Source organism: Euphorbia lathyris, chromosome 10 (assembly GCF_963576675.1).
Source record: "Euphorbia lathyris chromosome 10, ddEupLath1.1, whole genome shotgun sequence".
Lineage (NCBI taxonomy): Eukaryota > Viridiplantae > Streptophyta > Magnoliopsida > Malpighiales > Euphorbiaceae > Euphorbia > Euphorbia lathyris.
Genome location: NC_088919.1, coordinates 18403409 through 18425901, shown reverse-complemented (window position 1 = coordinate 18425901; position 22493 = coordinate 18403409). Strand labels below are relative to the sequence as shown.

At 32.2% G+C, this 22493-nt stretch overlaps 1 protein-coding gene and 1 long non-coding RNA gene across 2 annotated transcripts; both read right to left on the bottom strand.

The window, feature by feature from the left end:
• Positions 1 to 6946: 6946 nt before the first annotated feature.
• Positions 6947 to 9467, bottom strand: LOC136209657 (uncharacterized). The gene is made up of 2 exons (XR_010677625.1): positions 9166 to 9467; positions 6947 to 7434 (listed from the first exon to the last, which is right to left on the bottom strand). It is a non-coding gene; the product is annotated as an uncharacterized lncRNA (long non-coding RNA).
• A 4568-nt stretch (positions 9468 to 14035) lies between these two features.
• LOC136209656 (hydroxyproline O-galactosyltransferase GALT2) lies at positions 14036 to 20604 on the bottom strand. Its single transcript, XM_066001208.1, has 7 exons — positions 19106 to 20604; positions 18030 to 18262; positions 17321 to 17611; positions 16549 to 16677; positions 16244 to 16417; positions 14644 to 14751; positions 14036 to 14555 (listed from the first exon to the last, which is right to left on the bottom strand). The coding sequence occupies exons 1-7, from the start codon at positions 20010 to 20012 to the stop codon at positions 14349 to 14351; spliced, it is 2049 nt and encodes a 682-aa protein (XP_065857280.1). The 5' UTR covers positions 20013 to 20604; the 3' UTR covers positions 14036 to 14348.
• Between the last annotated feature and the right edge of the window lie 1889 nt (positions 20605 to 22493).

The following is a 22493-nucleotide window of genomic DNA, read 5'->3' as shown; positions in this document are numbered from 1 at the left end:
GTTATTGTAAAACTTATTTAGTTGTTTGATAACCTTTTAATTTATTCCCCTAATTTATTAAAAGGTGCAATTAAGTCCTTTAGTATTACAATTCTCCTCCGTTTTAATTTATTCTAACATTTCACTTTATTATTTCGATCACAAAAATTTATCATATATAACACATCTCGATTGTTGTTAAGTTCAGACATAAAATATAAGCTTATTAAACCAAAGGTGTTATCTCGGATTATTCAAATAATGAATTGGAGATATACAATCCAATATCAATTTATAAAAGAAAAATAGATATTTTTTTTGACAAGGACGTGACACGTGTCCCTAATTTTAGTTATTATACCCTAATATAAGGTTATATCATAATTATTTATTGATTGGAGAGTTAATTGGGTATTATGAATATAGTTTGGAGGCTAATTTTAAGCTTTAAGGGTAAGTTTTAAAAGAAGTAAATTTTAAAAGGGACCAAAATGGACTATTTCTCTTATTGGAAAGATCAATAACACAAATCAAGATTTGTGTTCTCTAAGTTAGTTTACATGGTTGGAAATAATGTGAAAACTAATTACAAAAATGTCATATTACTTTTATAATACAAAAGAAAAATGTAAAATAAAAATTTAATATGTACATAGACTTGACAAGTGTTCATCATGCATGCTTTTCATTATGCATGTTTTCCATATATACCTAAAATTACCACATGTAAATAAATGTTATTATTATTATCAATTTAAGTATTTAATTACTTTTAATTTATTATTTATTTAATATATATATATATATATATATTATACTTATTTTCATAGAAATAGTGGTTTTCATTTAAGATATTAGTTTAGCAATATTCTATTTTAGAATTTTATATCATGAAAATGAAAAGAAAATATAATAAGTTCTAAATTTTATTTCAAAAATAAGTAATTATTAAAAAGGACTTTTTATAAATTGTTATTGTGAATATACATTTTAAATAAATAAGGTTGGAGAATAAGGTGACAGTAAATGGAGAATATTCTAACTATATAGTCACTGGCAGGGGTCTCAGGCAGGGTGATCTGCTTTCTCCCTATCTGTTTATCTTGTGTGCTGAAGTTCTATCTAAATTGATAAAAAAGGCTGAAAATGAAGGTTTAATTTCAGGATGTAGAATCTGCAGAAGGGCACCATCGGTTACACATTTATTCTTTGCTGATGATAGTTTCTTGTTTTTTGGAGCATCAACAGATGAAGCCAGGAAGATAATGAGTATCCTGATCGAATACGAATCGGCATCTGGACAGGCTGTGAACTTGAACAAGTCTGGTATTTTCTTTAGTTCGAATGTCAAAGCTGATTTGCAGAATGAGCTTAAAGGAATCTTGAGGGTCAATGCACCTTTGGATACGGGTCGCTATTTGGGGTTACCTTCGTTAATTGGGCGTTCCAAGCGAAGGATTTTTAACTTTCTTGTTGACCGGTTACGGAAAAAATTTGGAGTTTGGAGTTTCAGGTTCCTATCTCAGGCAGGTAAGGAGGTGTTGCTAAAGTCAGTGGCCCAGGCTCTACCTACCTTCTGTATGAGTACGTTTCTCTTACCTTTATCTATTTGTGATGAGCTCTAAAAGATGATGAACTCTTTCTGGTGAGGTTGGAAAGCTGGGGGAAAAAGGAGCATCCATTGGTTTGATTGGGCTAAATTATGTCAACCAAAAGACATTGGAGGAATGGGTTTTAAAGATCTGCACGTGTTCAACTTGGCATTGTTAAGCAAGCAAGGTTGGAAGCTAGTGAATGAACCAAATACTCTAGTAAGTAGAATTTTCAAAGCAAAATATTTTCCAAGGGAATACTTACTTTTCTCTAAATTAGGCAATAATCCTAGTATGGTTTGGAGAAGTATCTGGAATGGTTTGAGTCTACTAAGAAAAGGGCTAAGATGGAGGGTAGGAGATGGCAAAACTATTAGAGTTTGGAAGGATGCATGGGTTCCCAAACTAGAAGCTTTCTGTATAAATTCATATTTGGTCCCTGGGATGCAGGACATGAGAGTGGCTGACCTGTTACTTGAGAATGGTAGGGGTTGGGATTTGAATAGGCTCCAAGGATGTTTAAATGAAGCAGAGGTGAGCGCTATTTGTGATATTATCCTACCTTATGATGTTGGAGAGGACACCAGGGTGTGGCACTGGTCGAAGGACGGTTTCTATACAATGAGTTCAGGTTATATTGAAGGGATGAAGGGGGAGGTTGAGGGACTAGGAATGGAGGGCTGGGGAAGGATCTAGAGTTTGGAGGTTCCGTTTTATGAGATTTCTGATTGTTGGGTTCAAAAAAAAAACACATTATAAGAAAGTGCAATATTGATAAACTAAATCAATTTAAGATATTATTAAGCAAAAAAATAAATAAATAAAATAAATAAATAAGGTGATAACTTTCATGCATAAATTTTTATAATAAGAATAAAATAAAAATAAATGTCATTCATAATGAAATGTGTCATGCATGCAAATTTGAAAAAAGAAAATGTGTCATGCATGATGAGATGTGGCATTAATGGAAACATGGTATATATAGAAATCTATTTGAAAGAAAAAGGATATTCATATCTAATTATTTCATCCAGGAACAAAAAGAAAAGAGAGAGAGAAAGAGCCTAAGGAAATGAAATTAAGAGTGAGAATAAGAGAAGTTATAGTAGTAAATTGAGTTAAGTGAGAATGTCCAGACATTTCAATTCATAGTTTAAGTGATGAAGATTGGAGTGCAAGTCTTTAAGACGAGTTTGGGTACATTAGACAGATTTTGAGACTCGGGTTGTGTCTTTCATCGATTAATTGCCGAAGTAAATAATTTATCAACTACCTTTTTATGATTTTGATTATCTATACATATATGTTAAGTGATCTTTATAAATTTTATCTCTTAAGCTAATATTTGATTTTAAGATGGTTAAAATAGTGTTTTTGATAACTTATGGTTTATGAAATAAAGTTTTTATATACGATGATTTATGTGCTTATTTTTAAGAAAATGAAGTTAGTATTAAAGTATATTTTTACATTAATTATTGCTGATTTTAGTACAATGATGATTTATGGTTGAATGTTTTGGAAATTAATTGAGAAGTGTACTTGAGAAATTCTATGATGTTGATTTATGAGTTTTATATATATGTTTATATATATATATATATATATATATATATATATATATATATATATATATATATTTCTGATTTTAAATTATATTATGAAATTGTAATATTTTTTTTAGTATCCATCAAGGGTAATCCGGATAGGTGGCTTTAATTAAAGTCCGTATTTAGTGAGAAATACGGCATGTGTACACAGTTGAAAGACCTATCGGGTATGGCAAAGAAGTGTTGAGTAAGACCATGCGGGATAGGCAAATTATGAGATATCTCGATATATTGTGGGGATCGATATATACGAGGATTATATCTCGGATGGATACAATTTATTGATATACGGTTTATGAAATATTTATTGATATACAGTTTATGAAGTATTTATTGAGATACGATTTGCGATGAATTTATTGATATACAGTTTGTGAAGTGTTTATCGAGATACGATTTGTGAAGTATTATTGATATACGGTTTATGAAGTAACTATTGATTTACGGTTGATTTGAGTAAATGGTTAATTGCGAACTTATTTATTTTGTTTAGTTGAGATTTTAAACAAATAAATATATATAGCTATTTTGAATACAAGTTTTGTATTAAGTATTTTAATACAGTTTTACAATGTGTGATATTTGAGAAATAATGCTTATAACAAGCTTATGATATTTTAAAGTGCATATTTGGTTAAAAGTACTATTTTGAGTATTTTATTATGGTTTAATCCATAAAGTGTTCATTTTTAAGAATATGACTTTTATATGATGCATTTTGAAACTTAAACTATACATATAGCTATTTTGAGTATAAGTACTTTATGTAGTTGATAATTGCTTACTGAGATTTTTGTCTCACCATTTTTAAATGTTTAAATGTTTTTAGGTGAGAAAGTACAGGATAGAGAGAAGGTTTCCGACCGATTAGGCGAGGATCGGAAATTGTTGCTTATGGTTAGAATTATTATTCGAACTTTAGTATTTAATTGTAATATGAGAAAGTTGGTAAATATGTTGAGGTTTTAATGTAATAGGAATATGGATTTGTTTAGAATATACATTTAAGACGAATACCAAGAAAAGTGATATTTATGATATTTGGAGACTATTAAGTGTTGATTGTGATCTTTCTATTTCACGCCCGATGCCGATTGGGGTCGTTCCAGATCGGGTGTGACAGTTCAGAGACTTAGGCAGAAATTTACCACCAAACTAATAAATCAGCAGCACTTTGTGGAACAAAAATAGTGATTTCTTTGGACTTTTTGGCTCAATTTCGGGAGCTGTAGAGGTCGGATTATAGCGAAACGAAAGCTAGTATTTAAAGTTATTGTGCGAGGGAAGGGTTTAGAACTAGAATTTCAGAAAAAGGTCGAGTAAATGAATCGGAATAAATTATTGAAAATGTGGTGACAGAATAATTGTTTGATGGTTGAAAAACCAAAAGCTTGATTCTGTTTCGTGGAGGGTACTTTAACGACGATTAAAAAGGCTATAGGATGTCATTTTTTACGAAATAAAAATTGAGAATTCGAGAATTGATGTCAATAAAGAGATTAAAATTAATTTGGGCTAAAATGATCAGCTGACGAACTCGAAATAAAATTTGGAAAACGGCTTACTAGAAAAGTTGTTTGATGAATTTTTCAATAATGAAAACTCAAAAGCTTGTTTCTGGGTCTTTTTAATTGATCGAGATCAATAAAAAGTTTCTAAACATGATTTAGAATAGGTGTGTAAGCTAAAACTGACTCGAAAATGGGTTTCGGTGATCTTGGAAATGCTTCAAGCTTTCAAGAATATAACAATGGTGAAATTTGATTTAGAATAAGAGAGCTTGAATCGAGGATTGGGTAATGATCTTATTGAGTTAACTAAGGGATTGCAAAAACCGATTTGAGAATTGATTGATTAAACTAAGAGAATTTCGGATTTGAAGTTTCTGAAAATTGGAAGCTTTTCTGAGGAACCGGAGATTAAACAACTAATTCTAAGAATTGAGACATTGTTTAGACTAATTAGATGCTAAAGAATGATTTCTACGAACCTATGGATTGATAAAATTGCCGATTTTGGCAAGGAATTTGAGAGACAAATTGAGTTGTTCTGTGTTTGATTGATTTTGAGTGGGGATTGGAATTAAAGAGTTAGAGCCCTATTTATAGGATTTTGAGCAACAAATCTCATGTTAGTGGCCCTTAAATTTCACATACATGATTCCATTACCTTCCCATAAGTTAAAGAACGAAAATGGTGTTGGGAGTTGGAAAAATGGAGGTAATGCCGTGAAATACGTTCCTGAAATAGGTAGACAAGTTCAAACCTGTCTTTCTGCACTAATGTTCTTTGAAAAATTCTATCGACTTCGTTACAGCTCTGTTTTTCTCCGTTTTTGACATTCCGGAAAACCAACATCCCGAACTTTCTAAAAAAAATAATGGTCGTCCGATATTTCACTGTTTCAGGATCCGTTTTTGTCATTGAATTTGATGGACGGATTGCTGAAAAATAGTGCAAATATGCCCCTCATTTTTATTATTTATTTTTCTTTTTTATAATAATCTTTTGATATTATTTTCTATTTTTTTTATCACATTTTTATTTTGTTGCAAAATGAATTTAATGAAAATAAAATAACTATAGAGTAAAAATTATAAACTATGCTAAAACACAAAAAAAAAAAAAAATAAATAAATTAACCCCCAACACATATATAAATATGTATATTTATAATATATAAGTTAACTGATATATGGTTAATCAAAGGCTAAGAAGAAGGTAGTAAACATTACCACTGAGTAAAAAATCTTCTCATTCACTCACATTTACTCTATAAGTGCATTATTCTACTATAACCTTAATGTTATAGTGTCTGTGTGGAAAGTGCTTTCCCCTGTCCAATTTTTTAGCAAAAGGCCGCTTCTAAGACTCAAACTCGTGACCTTTCGGTCACAAAAGTAATTTATTTACTTTCTAAACTTTCTTAAAATGACCCATTTCCCTCCTTGAATTTGTCTACCGTAATCTATTGAGCCTCTAAACTTGCTTAAAGTAGTATACACATCAGTTTTTCTAAAATCTCCACTTGCTCTATTAAATAAATTTAAAAGGAGTCAAAAGTTCAACTGATAAATATAGAAAGCTAAAAACATAGTAAACATTACCAATTGGTAAAAAATCTTCTCATTCACTCACATTTACTCCTTAGTGTCATCATTAACAAAATTCAACAAATACCAATACTAAAATTTGCCAAATTTTGTTCTATAAGTGCATTATTCTACTTAACCTTAGTGTGTTTGACTTGCTATTTAGCCGTAAAGAGCATCATGAGAAAGTTTAAAATGCTTCTATTGTAATACATTTAAAGTCTTTCGATTATCCAATTTCCCAGTTCCATAACATATGAAATCGATCGAAATTGGGTGAAACGCAACCAAAAAAACCCTAAATTCATCCCTACTCTAGAGCTATCCCAAGTAGAAGACGTAGAAGCTTCACCCTTATCATAAAGAATATCAAAATTCACTTTCTTATCTTGCTTAGCCATTTCCAAAATCTACGGAAATAAAGAATACAAAAGAAGAAAACAATGGAAGACCATCTGTCTTGGAGATTGATAATGTGCAGTGTAATAGTTCTCCATACATCCATACTGGCAAAATTTCCAATTATGGGAGTATTGCACTGCCTTCGTACTGTTAAATTGTTCCACCCACATTCCCATGCTTACATCTTCCATCTTGAAAAGCTGCAACCATTATTTACACATTTCTCAGATTCAATTTACCAAATATACTTAATAAGAGACGAGGGAGAAAATACAAATCCTGTCACCACGGAATTCAAATTCATTCAACTAATGAAGTGAGCTAGCAAGCAGCTAATAAGAATTTTACAGTTGTTATATAAAGAGTCAAATAGAATACTTTTCTCCTTCCAATCCACTCTAAAATCCCGATTCAAGTTTTTGGAGTTTATAAGAGAACTCCAATAAGACAGATGCAACAAACCAGACCCTCAAAAAACCAGATAGAAATTGCGGCTTTTATTATATACATCAACTATCAATTACCCAAAACTTCTTGAAACTGTAAACTTAATTGCACACCTAGTCTACAAATTTGAGGGTCAAGATTTTGCATTCTGTTTCTGTAGGTTGCCGCCATGAAAGGTTCTTGTTGCATTGGTTTCCCTAAGGTGCCGCCGTGGAAGGACCCTGTTGCAGATTAGTCGAATCTGAGTGTCGGTGTCGGTGTCGTCGTGGAGAGTTGAGAGAAGAATGAGATGGTTGTGCTTCTTCCTTCCTATGGTTGCAAGAGATGAACAAAGAAAAAAGGTGAGGATCAATTTAATTAGGCTAATAGAAGCCATTACCACCTTCAACTAGTTTGCAATTTTTGGATCTAACAAATTGAAATTGAAGATGTAATTTAGATCTTCAATGGCTTAGAAGCAGATTGAAATCATTTAAAGCAAAATAAAATGAGAATGTGCACACCATTTAGAGTAAAATTTAGTAAGTATACATTCATTCATATTAAAAGAAATCAACAGCAACTAATTCATTAACAGTGAACATAAACAAAATGAAAAAACAACTATGGTGCAAGGAAACGGAAACGAAACCGGGAAACGTGATTTCTAAAAAACATAGGAAACGGAAACGTGGGGGAAACGTGTAAATATTAAAAATATAGGGGTAAATTTATAAATATTAAAAATATAATATGCAATTTATATATATAACCAATTATTAATATTATACATAATAAAATAAACAATATTAGTAAATAAGCTTTTGACTTCCTAATAATTTAGTGAACAAAAAACCCACCCAATATTAATATTATTCTTTCACCAAACCAGCCACCCAACTAAATATTGCATAAAACATTATATTGGGATTAACAAATGTCATCATGCATGTCATGCAAACTAGAAGATATGAATGAAGATGAAGAACAACATGAAAAAGGAAAACACTTTAGAGTTGCCTTAATATGTCGAAAAAGAGATTGAAGAAACAAAGGAAGAATGTCTTCAAAAATCAAGATTGCTCAAGAATTCAGAATTGTAGCAGAAAAAATAAGGTTAGTTGTTTAAATAGAAGGAAAAATGATCATCAATTTAAGAAGTTTGACTTCAAACAGGAAGTTTCAATCTCTAATTTTCATATACTAGTCCTAGTGTGATATGGAATTGCAGAAAAAGAAATTCTCAACTTGTAGAAATTCTGCAGAAATTGGAGCATAAAAGGAAAAGCGTTTCATATTTTGCTTAATCACCGAAACGTGCCCGGAAACGTGTAGTATGAGTTTCCGAGCGTTTCATAAAATCCAATACCAGACCATAAACCATTTTATAGAAAAAAGCCCTAAATTCATGAAAGAGCAACTCTAGAGGAATCAAATAGAGAAAATCCCCAAAAATCCCTAAATTCATCAAGCAAGCTCTAGAGGAATCAATAGAGAATATTAAGAAAAGCAAATTCAAAGTCTGAAAATCGCAAAGGGATACAATATCATAAAATCCAATCCCAGACCATAAACCATTTTACAGAAAAGAAGCCCTAAATTCATCAAGCAAGGCAAGAGCAATCAAATAGAGAAAATCCCCAAAAATCCCTAAATTCATCAAGCAAGCTCTAGAGGAATCAATAGAGAATATTAAGAAAAGCAAATTCAAAGCCTGAAAATCGCAAAGGGATACAATATCATAAAATCCAATCCCAGACCATAAACCATTTTACAGAAAAAAGCCCTAAATTCATCAAGCAAGGCAAGAGCAATCAAATAGAGAAAATCCCCAAAAATCCCTAAATTCATCAAGCAAGCTCTAGAGAAATCAATAGAGAATATTAAGAAAAGCAAATTCAAAGCCTGAAAATCGCAAAGGGATACAATATTTTCATAAAATCCAATCCCAGACCATAAACCATTTTACAGAAAAAATCCCCAAATTCATCAAGCAAGCCAAGAGCAACTGTAGAGGAATCAAAGTAAAAGAGCAAACAGAAAGAAAGAAGAAAAACTTACCAGTGAAGAAGACAAGACGAAGAAAAGAGACGTGGTCGAGTCGTCTGAAGAAGAATTCTCCCCAATCTCCACAAGAATTCTCGCCCTGGTCATTCTCTTCTATTGAAATGGGCGATATGTTTAAATAACCAAAACAGAAGAGTAAGGGCAAAGCAACGTATCTGAAGATTGTCGGCGTCGTTTTGATACGGGTAGCAGATTTCGTGAATAAATTGGGAAGGGAAAGGAGTAGATGAAGTGAAGAGGGACGGGACCTGTTTGGATTGGAGATAAATAAAGCTTCCATTTTTAGACACCAACAATATAAATCATAAACTTAAAATCAATTTTTATACATTATTAATTTTTGTCAAAATAATTATATTGCCATGTCACCAACCCCCGATTTTCTACACTAATTTTTATGTCCCTCAATCCAACTTCGACCTTAAATTTTTTTTATTTTCCAAATCCGATCCCGTAAAAAAGCTATTTATTGCTTTAAAATTCACTAAAAATCTGATTTTTCTACTTAAAAAATCATATTTTACCAGGCCTTTCCAAAAATATTTTCCAGCGCCTTCGAGTTTGTTAAATCCAAAATAATATTCATGTATTAGATTTACGTTCAATGGTTAACCGAAATCAAAAAATAAACACACATAATTACTATAAAAAAATAAAATTTCACTTATTCATATTGTTGGCGATATTTTCTAAATATCCCAATTTTCAACCTTGATACGCGTTGGCGGGGATTAAAAATGGTAAAAATAATGCGGGCGTACCATAGAAGCTAATTCTCAAAGGGTAAAATGGCAATTGAATAAAATAAATAAATATAGTGCGTCTAAAATTATTTGAATTCTAAACGAAAAACGATTGACGACCGTTACAAGGACTGAAAATAAAAACAACGGTCTTGGTCCCGACGTTACTTGACAGATCGGTCGGAAAAAAAAATTTAAATATAAGTCTAAAAAATAAAGCAATAAAACGACACAAATATATAAAAAAAAAAATTAATTTTCTTTTATATTTTTATTGATTTTGTAAATATTTTTCAATGTTTTTTGTATTACAAATAATAATAAAGCATAAAAAATTACAATTTAAAAAGAAATAATAATTTTAAAGCTAGAAATGTAAATAAGTCATAAAAAAACAAATAGGTGCGGGATGATATAAAATTAAACCGATCTCTTTGATATCGTTGGGATGCATGAAATTAAGGACTGAAACTCCAGAAAATCGGCTCGGGGGTTGTTGCGTTGTCCGGGTAATTCTGGGTGAATTCGGAGCAATTCAGAGAGTTCAGGGACTTAGGCAGAAATTTACCACCAAACTAATAAATCAGCAGCACTTTGTGGAACAAAAACAGTGATTTCTTGGGACTTTCTCACTCAATTTCGGGAGCTGTAGAGGTCGGATTATAGCGAAACGAAAGCTAGTATTTAAAGTTAGTGTGCGAAGGAAAGGTTTAGAACTGGAATTTCAGAAAAAGGTCGAGTAAATGAGTCGGAATAAATTATTGAAAATGAGGTGACAGAATAATTGTTTGATGGTTTGAAAAACCAAAAGGTTGATTCTGTTTCGTGGACGGTACGAAATAAAAATTGAGAATTCGAGAATTGATGTCAATAAAGAGATTAAAATTAATTTGGGCTAAAATGATCAGCTGACGAACTCGAAATAAAATTTCGGCTCACCACAAAAGTTGTTTGATGAATTTTTCAATAATGAAAAACTCAAAAGCTTGTTTCTGGGTCTTTTTAATTTGATCGATATCAATAAAAAGTTTCTAAACATGATTTAGAATAGGTGTGTAAACTAAAAATGACTCGAAAATGGGGTTTCGGTGATCTTGGTTTCGCGAAAAATGCTTGAAGCTTTGAAGAATATAACAATAGTGAAATTTGATTTAGACTAAAAGAGCTTGAATCGATGATTGGGTAATGATCTTACTGACTTAACTAACGGATTGCAAAAACCGATTTGAGAATTGATTGATTAAACTAAGAGAATTTCGGATTTGAAGTTTCTGAAAATTGGAAGCTTTTATGAGGAACCGAAGATTAAAGAACTAATTCTAGAAATTGAGACCTTGTTTGGACTAATTAGATGCTAAAGAACGATTTCTACGAACCTATGGATTGATAAAATGGCCGATTTTGGCAAGGAATTTGAGAGACAAATTGAGTTATTCTGTGTTTGATTGATTTTGAGCAACAAATCTCATGTTAGTGGCCCTTAAATTTCTCATACATGATTCCATTACTTCTCATAAGTTAAAGGAAGAAAATGGCTGAGTTGGGAGTTGGAAAAATGGAGGTAATGTAGTGAAATACGTTCCTGAAATAGGTAGACAAGTTCAAACCCGTCTTTCTGCACTAATGTTCTTTGAAAAATTCTACCGACTTCGTTACACCTCCGTTTTTCTCCGTTTTTGACATTTCGGAAAGCCAACATTCCGAACTTTCTGAAAAAAATACTGATCGTCCAATATTTTACTGTTTCGGGATCCATTTTTATCATTGAAGGTGCTGGACGGGTTGCTAAAAATATGGTGCAAATATGCCCCTCATTTTTATTACTATTTCTTTTTCTTTTTTATAATAATCTTTTGATATTATTTTCTATTTTTTATCGCATTTTTATTTTGTTGCAAAATGAATTTATTTAAAATAAAATAACTATAGAGTAAAAATTATAACCTATGCTAAAACACAAAAAAAATTAAATTAGCCCCCAACACATATATAACACATATATAAATACTGGATGTATATTTATAAATTTTTTAAACTAAAACTATTAAAAATATTCAAATTTATTTATTTAAATGATTTTTAATTGAATTTGTAATTTAATGTTTTTATTTACTAATATTTAATTAGTTGTATATTAATTTTAGAGTGAATTGTTATAGATTAAAAGTTATTTTTTTTAAATCACTAATAGTTAATTGACCAAAAATATATAAGTTAACTGATATATGATTAATCAAATTTAACGGATTCGTTAATATATTTATTTAGTTAATGGACAAATTGACCGACTACTTGTATCCTTAATTGAAACGTTAGTGTCTGTGTGGAAAGTGCTTTCCCCTGTCTAATTTTTTAGCAAAAGGCCGCTTCTAAGACTCAAACTCGTGACCTTTCGGTCACAAAAGTAATTTATTTACTTTCTAAACTTTCTTAAAATGACCTATTTCCCTCCTTGAATTTGTCTACCGTAATCTATTGAGCCTCTAAACTTGCTTAAAGTAGTATACACATCAGTTTTTCCAAAATCTCCACTTGCTCTATTAAATAAATTTAAAAGGAGTCAAAAGTTCAACTGATAAATATAGAAAGCTAAAAACGTAGTAAACATTACCAATTGGTAAAAAATCTTCTCATTCACTCACATTTACTCCTTAGTGTCATCATTAACAAAATTCAACAAATACCAATACTAAAATTTGCCAAATTTTGTTCTATAAGTGCATTATTCTACTTAACCTTAGTGTGTTTGACTTGCTATTTAGCCGTAAAGAGCATCATGAGAAAGTTTAAAATGCTTCTATTGTAATAGAATTAATCGATAATAATTAAAAATTGTATATTACTTTGTAAGAGTTGAATTATATTAAGAAATATATATATATATATATATATATATATATATATATATATATATATATATATAAATAGTCTTTTGGTTATCCAATTTCACCCAGTTCCATAACATATGAAATTGATTGAAATTGGACGAAACGCAGCAAAAAAAAAACCCTAAATTCATCCCTACTCTAGACTTATCGCAAGTAAAAGACACAGAAGCTTCACCATTATCTAAAGGGATATCAAAATTCACTTTCTTATCTGGAAAAGAGAAAAAATAAATATAAAAATCACAAAGACAAAACAAAACTGAAAGATGACAATGAGAAAAATGGAAACGAATCTAAAAAAACAAATGCCAAACAAAAGAAATAGTGCCCAAATTACAACCTCTAAAAGTTTCATAATTGATATTTGGCCTAATGCTTCCCCAGCCCTCTTAACTTGTTCAAATTGGTCATTTTACCCCCTCAACTCATCGAATGTCCTATTTACCCCCTTAACTCCATAAAATTGGTTCCTCACCCCCTCAACTTGTCCATTTCTCCCCCCAACTCATAGAATGTTCTATTTACCCCCCTTAACTCCATAAAAGTGGTATTTTTCACCCCTTACAATCCGTTATCGAAGCCTAAATTGATAACTTTTTTTTAACGTTAAACCTATATTTATGCTATTTTGTAAATGGAACCTAAATTGATACTTCCTCAAAAATCATAGGCATATTTTGGTACATTATCCCTACATATAATGTATTTAACTTGTTTATATTAATGTGCTTGTTATTTGTATTTTTTATTCGTTCTTTCTCTTTTCAACTTTTTTAACTACTATAAATGGGTAAGAAATACAATTTTTATGGAATTAAGATGGTAAATAGGATCATAAGTGGTGAGAAATACCACTTTTATTGAGTTAAGGGGGTAAATAGGATATTCGGTGAGTTGAAAAAATGTGAAATGACAAATTTGGACAAGTTAAAGGGGATGCGAAATATCATTTTTATGGAGTTAAGGGGGTAAATAGGACCTTCGATAAGGGAGCTGGAGAAGCATTAAACCTTGATATTTTTTATTTATATTTAGTTAGGATGGCGAAACAATTGTTTATAACTATTTTCGAAGAAAAATCATTTAACATTTACTAACTACAACAAACCTGACTTTAAAACTTCATGTATTTCACCATTACGAAGGGTTATTTTTTCATTTTGGACCAAATTACCCTCCATGATACAAAATGTCATTTTGGACCAAAGCACATCATAACGATAGAAAACAGAATTAAATCAAAAGGGGGAAAAACTTAAAAGCTTATATTCATATCATAAGTCTTAAATGTATATATAATACACTTTCAAGCCATAATAATAATGTATTGACCTAATTTCCCTAGGCTAGTACAACAACATACAACAGTAACAGTCCCTCTTCTTCCAAAATTATGGCTGTTAACACGAACACACAGCCATCTCAACGTACATGGACAAGACTCAGCAAAGCTGCTCTATCTATAATCAGCTTATGCAGTAACCGCTGTCCTGTTATCTTCTTCTACAAGGCTCGGACAACAACTATATCCGAGTTAAGGCTCTTGTCATCTAAAGTTGCAGCAATGTGCCCGACCTCTCGCCAGTTTATCCCACAGACAGACCATCTGTCTTGGAGATTGATAATGTGCAGTGTAATAGTTCTCCATACATCCATACTGGCAAAATTTCCAATTATGGGAGTATTGCACTGCCTTCGTACTGTTAAATTGTTCCACCCACATTCCCATGCTTACATCTTCCATCTTGAAAAGCTGCAACCATTATTTACACATTTCTCATATTCAGTTTACCAAATATACTTAATAAGAGACGAGGGAGAAAATACGAAATTCAACTAACCCTGAGGCTTCTATTGCCATGTTGACCAACAATGAACTTAGCAATATCAGTGGAAATTATATATCCAGGTCCATTCGCATAAGGAGGGTATACTGATTCTGGCCATTCCTGTCACCACCGAATTTAAATTCATTCAACTAGTGAAGTGAGATAGCAGCTAATAAGAATTTTACAGTTGTTATATAACGAGTCAAACAGAATAGTTTTCTCCTTCCACTCTAAAATCCTGATTCAAGTTTTTGGAGTTTATAAGATAACTCCAATAAGACAGATGCAACAAACCAGACTCTCAAGAAACCATATAGAAATTGCTGCTTTTATTATACATCAACTATCAATTACCCCAAACTTCTTGAAACTGTAAACTTAATTGTATAATGTTACAGTGTCACAAAACCTAACCCCAATCATGCTCAATATGAATTAAGCTACTCTCGTCTCTTTGTTGGATGGGCCAAATCATAGGATGAAAATAATCAGTTTCTTCAAACCATAAGAGGAAAACAAGTCACATGAGTAGAAAGGATGGTTTCAAAGATAATTATATAATATTTCCATGTTTGTTTCTCTCTTTCCCGCTAAACCAGCTTTAGAAAAAGAGCAAGCAAAAGATACTAGGTAAATACATGGTTGTGTAAATTTCTTCTAACATATAGAAGAAAAAGATGATATTCTAATGTCTTGGATGACGTGCACAGCTAAAATCTAGTTTATAAATTCTACCTGGCACATTTTGCATCTCACTTTACATTCACATTAATTTGGATATTGGAAAAACAAATAATAAAAAGAAAGAAAAAACCATTTTCCATGTGACACCCAAATGAGTCCAGACAATATTTTCTTTCAGATCCATGAATATCAAAGGCTTCATATACTTATACAAAAATTAAAAAATAAAATAAAGTAGTAATATATCAAACATATGTTGTGGTTACTGACATATTACCTACTAACCTCTGGTACAAAACAATATTTGAGACCTTAGACCTTTTCATTTCTTTTCCACTTCTATCCTCAAATAGTCAGCTTGGCCTTACAAAGAAGGTAGCCAATTCGAATCTTGTAAAATAAAATTTCACCATTATTATGGAGAAAGTAAAAGTATATTTTTCATTTAGATAAACAGAACTTGCATCTATTTATACACATCTGAGGAAACCCATGTGCTACTAATAAGGAGACCCCCTTCTAACCCTCCCATATACAACCTTACACACTCTAACAACCATCACCATGCATATAATCAAGCCATTACAAGGGTTTTAATTTGTATACATAATCGTTCTCTCTTTATTTGTCTTGTCTTATATTGTTACCTACTCTTGTTTTTCCTTGTTCTATATTGTGCTCCAAGCTCTTGCTTCAATTCTTCAAGCCTTAGGTAATTAACCATTAGCTTATAATTTGTAGTGGAAAACCATAATTCTCATGATAAGTATTTGAGGATGATACACACAGATAAACATTTACAACTTCAGTGCTTCTCATTAACACATAATGTTATGGTAATTACTAATTACTGGCAGTAGTTTATCAAGTTCCAAAACTATGTGACCTGGGCCATATCTTATTATCTCTGAAAAGAAGAACTCAATACCTCATAAGTGACTGCCCACTTTCCGGTTCTCAGAGGACGATGCAAAAGATTGAGGTTCCCCATGTAAAGAGACTTTTTGGAAGATATACCATCAATTTCTTTCAAAACAGTGTCCAGTCTAACAAACGTGTCATCATCACATTTCATGATGTATGCAGCGGAAACATTCTGAACCTGTTTGTATTTAAAGCAAATTCAGAACATTGATCTCAAGAAAGTATAATACATACAGGGACCATATTCTATCTACGAAATCTTATCTAATTGATTCAGTGAAAGAAGATCTATGGATAAAGTGGACTTACACCAAACTCACAGATAGCAATAGTCTTAAGAACCACAAGTTCATAGCGGTCGATGAATGGTAATATCACAATATCACCAAAATATGCTGCCTCTTTCTTCAGCACTGCATTCACTTCCTTCCTAGAGCTCTGCAATTGTATGTACATTCCAATTCCACCCATGCATTTAAAAGACAATTACAATGGTAGCATAGAAGTATGGCAATAAATAAAATAAAGCTAGTAGGAATTAGAAAAACTCAACTTCAGCCATCAAGAATATTAAAACAAGCACATTATTAAGGATACTTATATGCATATATGAACCATGTGTTCTCTAACAAATACCATAAATAACTAGGGCACCTCTAGCTAATAAGCAGGAATCCATGAAATAACCATAGCACAACAATAAAATAACTCACAAACAAGAAAGAATAGACTAAAATTTTATCCATATAACTCGGTTTTGTGCCAATTTGTATTCATAGGTTCATTTTCACAGAACTAGTAAACCTGCATGGTTTACGAAATTCATGACTAATACTGACAATTGATCACATGTCAAGGATCACTTATACCCCATGATTAAGTAATAATTTAGACCAGTCTCTTCAAGCAACTCAGGTTGGTGAACTGATCATTAATATCAAAGTATGATATAGCAATATCACCCCATTCATTAGTTGCCATTACAGGTCCAAGGTGACATTTGAGATCAAATTGGTGCTACAATCTAATAACTATCACTTCAATAGCTATTTGAGGGCTTCCAAAAATGTAGACATCTTACCAATGCAACAAAGAAACGAACAACTACATTTGAAGTCTTGATTGGCAATGATTGCATCCAAGTTTTTCTGATTGCCATACGTTCTGCAAAGTGATTAGTGGCAGACAGAATCCCAGTAAAAAGTTTAATAGAACTCTTCGGTAGAGGATGAGATTTCCACTTCTGCGACATTTCCAGTACTTTCTGAGGAGAGAAACTAGGATGCGAACTAGGAAGAGAGGTGGCAAAAACTGAATGAACATCAATATCTCCTTTGATTGCTAATCCTGTTGCATCTTGAAGGGTAAATCCCTGAAGGTACAGAAAGCAGTTTCAAACTTGAGACAGCCATTTACAGTACTTTAGTATATAAAAAAAAAGATAGTGCCTTCTAACAACCAGAGGTAATAAGGTTATGTAGTATATTGAAGAAACCCAGCGGGGAAGAAAAACATGAAAAGTAACCACAAAAGTAGAAGAGAAGAGAAAAATAACTTAGTTCAGGGAAAGTGTAAAAGAAGAAAATGGATCTTTCAAAGATAAAGTGAAAATTCATTAATTTGAAAGGAACGTTTCACTGCAGTAGTTAGAAAGAGATGCATTGGAATAGAGCAAGTATCAAATGGCCAATTGTGTTGTCTAGATAAGTTTACTTTTAAGAACAGATGAGATTAAACAGAATTGCAATAAAAGGTAAACATCAATTTCTTCTCCATCTTCAGCAACGTACCGGACGATATGGGAATGAGGTTATATGCCGACCCCCAACATTAATATGGTAGCCATCAACACCAGCCTGCACTGTTAGTATAAATAGTTTTCCCTCCACAAAAGGGAATGGCCAGGTCACTTCAGGCTTCTGCTTACGCCCTATAAACCTCTTGAACCATGAAGTTGTCCTAGACTCTTTTGAATCTACAATGTCATTTCGCATCCATTTCTCACATCTCATAAATCCATCAACTGTCAAATATATGCATTTGAAACACATTGTGAGATAATGGTAAGTTGAAAGTGAAAAATGATACATGAAAAAGTAGCTAAGAAGTTAATCCTCTATGCTCTACAGATACAGAAGAAGCTAATCTAGTTAATTAGTCGTTGGATAATTGAAGTTACTATTGTACAAGGAAAAGTGGATAATTAATGTGGGAACTGAAACAAGAGATTAAGCTAAGCTTTATCACTTATTCATAACCTGACAGACTGACATTTCATGACCGAAATGCTTCAGTACAAAAGCAGATCTGCAGAAACTCCTAAATAACGGTACTTCAGATACTACAGGGCCACAACCACCCAAATCTACTTGTTTTATTTCATTAAAAAAAAAAAAGAACCAGCAGTTTACATTACCAGCATCAAAGCTAAGTACAAATCCAGAGAACTCTAGCCTCATGGATAGTCAAGTTATTTGTTTGCAAATTTTTAGAATTTAAAAGAGTGTCCCCCTCTTGTACACAAAAGGCCAAGCCACACATTAATCTATGTAACATTTTCCAAAAAGTAAATAAATAAACCATTTCTAATTATTAATAGAAATATGACCCCAAAAATGTACAATAAAGCCTCCTATATCCTCAAATCCCAGGTTATAATTTAAATTTTATCTGGGAAATATTAAAAAATGTCCAATAACAATAAATTTCTTCTTTTAGTATGGAATTATATTTGAAGTTTTACATCTCTTTTTATCTTAATGATATTCTTTCAGTTGTGCTGTGAATATTGAAATACTAGGCATGAGATGCAAAAGGAAACCAAGTAAACAAATAATGAAGATATTCATATCATAATTATTCTTACCCAGGATGTCTTCATCTTTCTTAGATGGCAGACCATCACACCTCTGAGCTGAACCCCATTGCATCCTATAGCAGGTATTGTGTTCAATTACAGGATGTTTACTCCAATCTCCTCTTAACCGAGGATTCAAATGAAGAATTTTTGGTGGATCCTCCCCATCAACGACCTTTAGCCCTTGCAACTCAACCATAAACTGCGAAACCATAACCATACCATCGCTAGTCTTTGACCTTGCCAACTGAGGCACATATTCCTTATGAGCATGATGAGGTGTTCCCACCACAGTTATAGAAGACCCTGCAGCTAAGCCACATGGAAGGAACAACATCTTATCCCCCCCAGCCAACTCCTCCCCAGTAACCGACACCCAAGAAGGGCATGACTCCAGCTTCCCCTCGTATACAGAATTCTTTCCAATCTCCTTGCCGTTATACTTCTCCACTTCTTCCCATGCCTTTAGCCCCAAAGTCCAAGCCTCGTCTGCCATTTTCTCAAGGATTGACAAATTGATAGTTCTATTCCTTCGTCTCATTACCTCTCCTGTTATTCGGCCATAGGGGTGCTGAAGTGGCTTAATACTTTTAGACAAACCTTTTACTTCTTCTAAAGGTTCCTTCATAGGCATCTTTGGAGCATTTTGGTTTGGATTATCTTCTAATTTCCTATGGAATGTGTCCTTATAAACAGAGCCAAAAAAAGGTTTGCTCAAATCTGAATCTTCCACATCTTCTTTTGCAGCTCCATCCAGTCCAACATAACTATCATCACCACTCAACATTGATGCAATCTCTAAGAAGTGCGGAAATTTAAATGCTAAAAACAACAGGTATACTGCTCCTATACCCAGCAAGAAATGTGACAGTTTACACCTCCTACAACTAGGAGGTTCATTTTTTAACCTCTTCATTGTTTTAAACTCAAAGCAAACTAGATACCCAATAAAACCCAGTAATTATCTCTCATTACTCGTAGAAAGTTGAGAAAAATGCGTAAAGCCAAACCCACTCATTCTTCAAAATAAACACTTGTTTTAGAGGAATCAACCTAAATGTGGTATCCATCATAAATGATATAAGGACCTAAAACAAACTAAAAAACCCAACATAACTTGGAAAACCAAATATAGCAAAATCTTAAGGAAGATAGCAAAGTAGATCAAATTAAGAATAGAGAACTCAGACCTTGATGGGTTCGAAAGATCGAGTTGACAATCAACACAATATAAGACGTAAACAATATGATGAGCAAAAACCCACCAACTATCTGGGACCTAAAATCCTCAGTTGTCAGTATTTAACCAACATTTCCTCGAAGAATAAAACTGGCAGATTGTCGATTGATCAGCGAATCAGAGGCCCAGAAAAAATATGGTCGTGATTTCAAATTCACAAAGTGGATAATCCCTGATTTGGAGGGCAAAAAACAAGTTAACAGAGAAGGTGAGGACGGAAGAAGACGGGCGGAGATATTACCCTGTAATCTGCGACGTGTGCAGCACAACAAGAATTATCAAGAACTTTAAGGACTAAACCGCAAACTATATTTTCTTTTATAGAACGGCAAAATATTTTAGGTTAAATAATTTATTAGTCTCTATATTTTTATCTAATGCACTGTTTCGTCTTTATATTTTAATAATATATTATTAAATCTTTAAATTTTATTATATTTAACTGTTTAATTTTTTATTTACAAACACAATCATGCGGATTAAAAGTTTATAAATAAAAATTTGTTATATGTTTTTTTTTCACAAAAATAAATTATTTGAAAGTACATACTTAAATCCCAATAATGATTAATGACACTTTTATCTTTATTTTTAAATTACATTTACATATTGACAAAACATGAATCCCCAAATCAAAATACAATTGTATAAAATGAACTTAAATATCAATTTAGTTTATAAATTGGCAAATTAGTAAAAAAACGTAAAATATTCACAATATGATTTATGGTTTCATTTAGGGAGCTGTGTTTGGGGGGTTAGTAATGACGAACGAATTGGGAAAAGCCTAGCTTGAATTGGGCGTCCTCGATGTCTGAACATAGTCTAGAGAAGCATCTGAACATAGTCTAGAGAAGCATCATCAACGGCAGACCATGCCCAAATTCCATGTAAAGGGCATCGGAGAGAGTGAGAGTCACGTAGTGTCTGCATCTTGTGTTTTATCCAAATGTAAGAATACATTTTTTAAGATAAATTTAGGAGTAAATAATTTATTAGTCCTCTAGTTTTTACCTAACACACTGTTTAGTCCTTCTATTTTGGAAAACACATTTTAAGGTCCATATCTTTTGCCAATATTAACCTTGTGGTCCTTTTATCTGTTTTTTTAGAGTTTTAACCGAACATATCTTAGCTTTTAGAATAACTACAGTACAATACAAGTTGACCATGTTACTCTGTTATTTTATATCTATCTGTTTATGCTAAAATATAACGATTATAAGTCTAAAAAAACTAGACAAAATGACCAAAGGATTAATATTGGCAAAAGGTAGGAACCTTATAATGTGTTTTTTAAAATAGGAGGACTAAACAGTGTGTTAGGTAAAATATAAAGGACTACAAATACTATAATCCTTAATTAAATATGGTTTAGATTGGAGTTGTGGAATAAGAATATAAGGTTTATTTAGTACAATTGATTTGAAGTTGTCGAGTCGGGTTATTAAATTGTAGAGTGTGGAGTCCCGACTTGGACTGTCGGTTTATTTAATATAGATGCATATTTTTATGCAGGGTTGACCCTAGTTACTATTAGGGGATATTCATTTTACAAAGGAGACTGTCGAATTTTCGATACTCACCTGATAGGAGGAGCAACACCTAAGAACTAGAACTGTCAGCTAGGGATGATCTGTGAGTTAATTATATGTTATCCATTTTTAATTTAGCATTTGCGTTCCTAATAAATTATTTCATGATATTTCAAGTAAAGTATTATTCTCACTTATAAAAGTGTATTATTATTTATAATAATTTATACGTAATTATTTGTGGATAAATACGTGTCATGGACATGCTTCCTGGTGAGCGGTATCAGGACCTTGTGCGCACGGGTATTATCGGGTTATTGGATATTGATGATAATACTATTGTGAATGTTGTGATATATGGACAAGCTCGGTTGAGATACTCTCGGGCTATATGATACGTGGATTTTGGATTTTAAGTGAGGCTGGGTACGGAATCGGTTGAGTTATTCTCGGTCCTCCAGCTAACTGGGAGTGTGGTCGGTGGAGTTATTCTCGATCTCCCAGTTATTGGATAAAAGTGATATGGTGATTATTGGTGGATTATTAGACTGGGTATTGAGGTTTAGGGTCCAACACGTATTAAACCACATATCTATTTATTTACAAGATAATTTTATGAAAG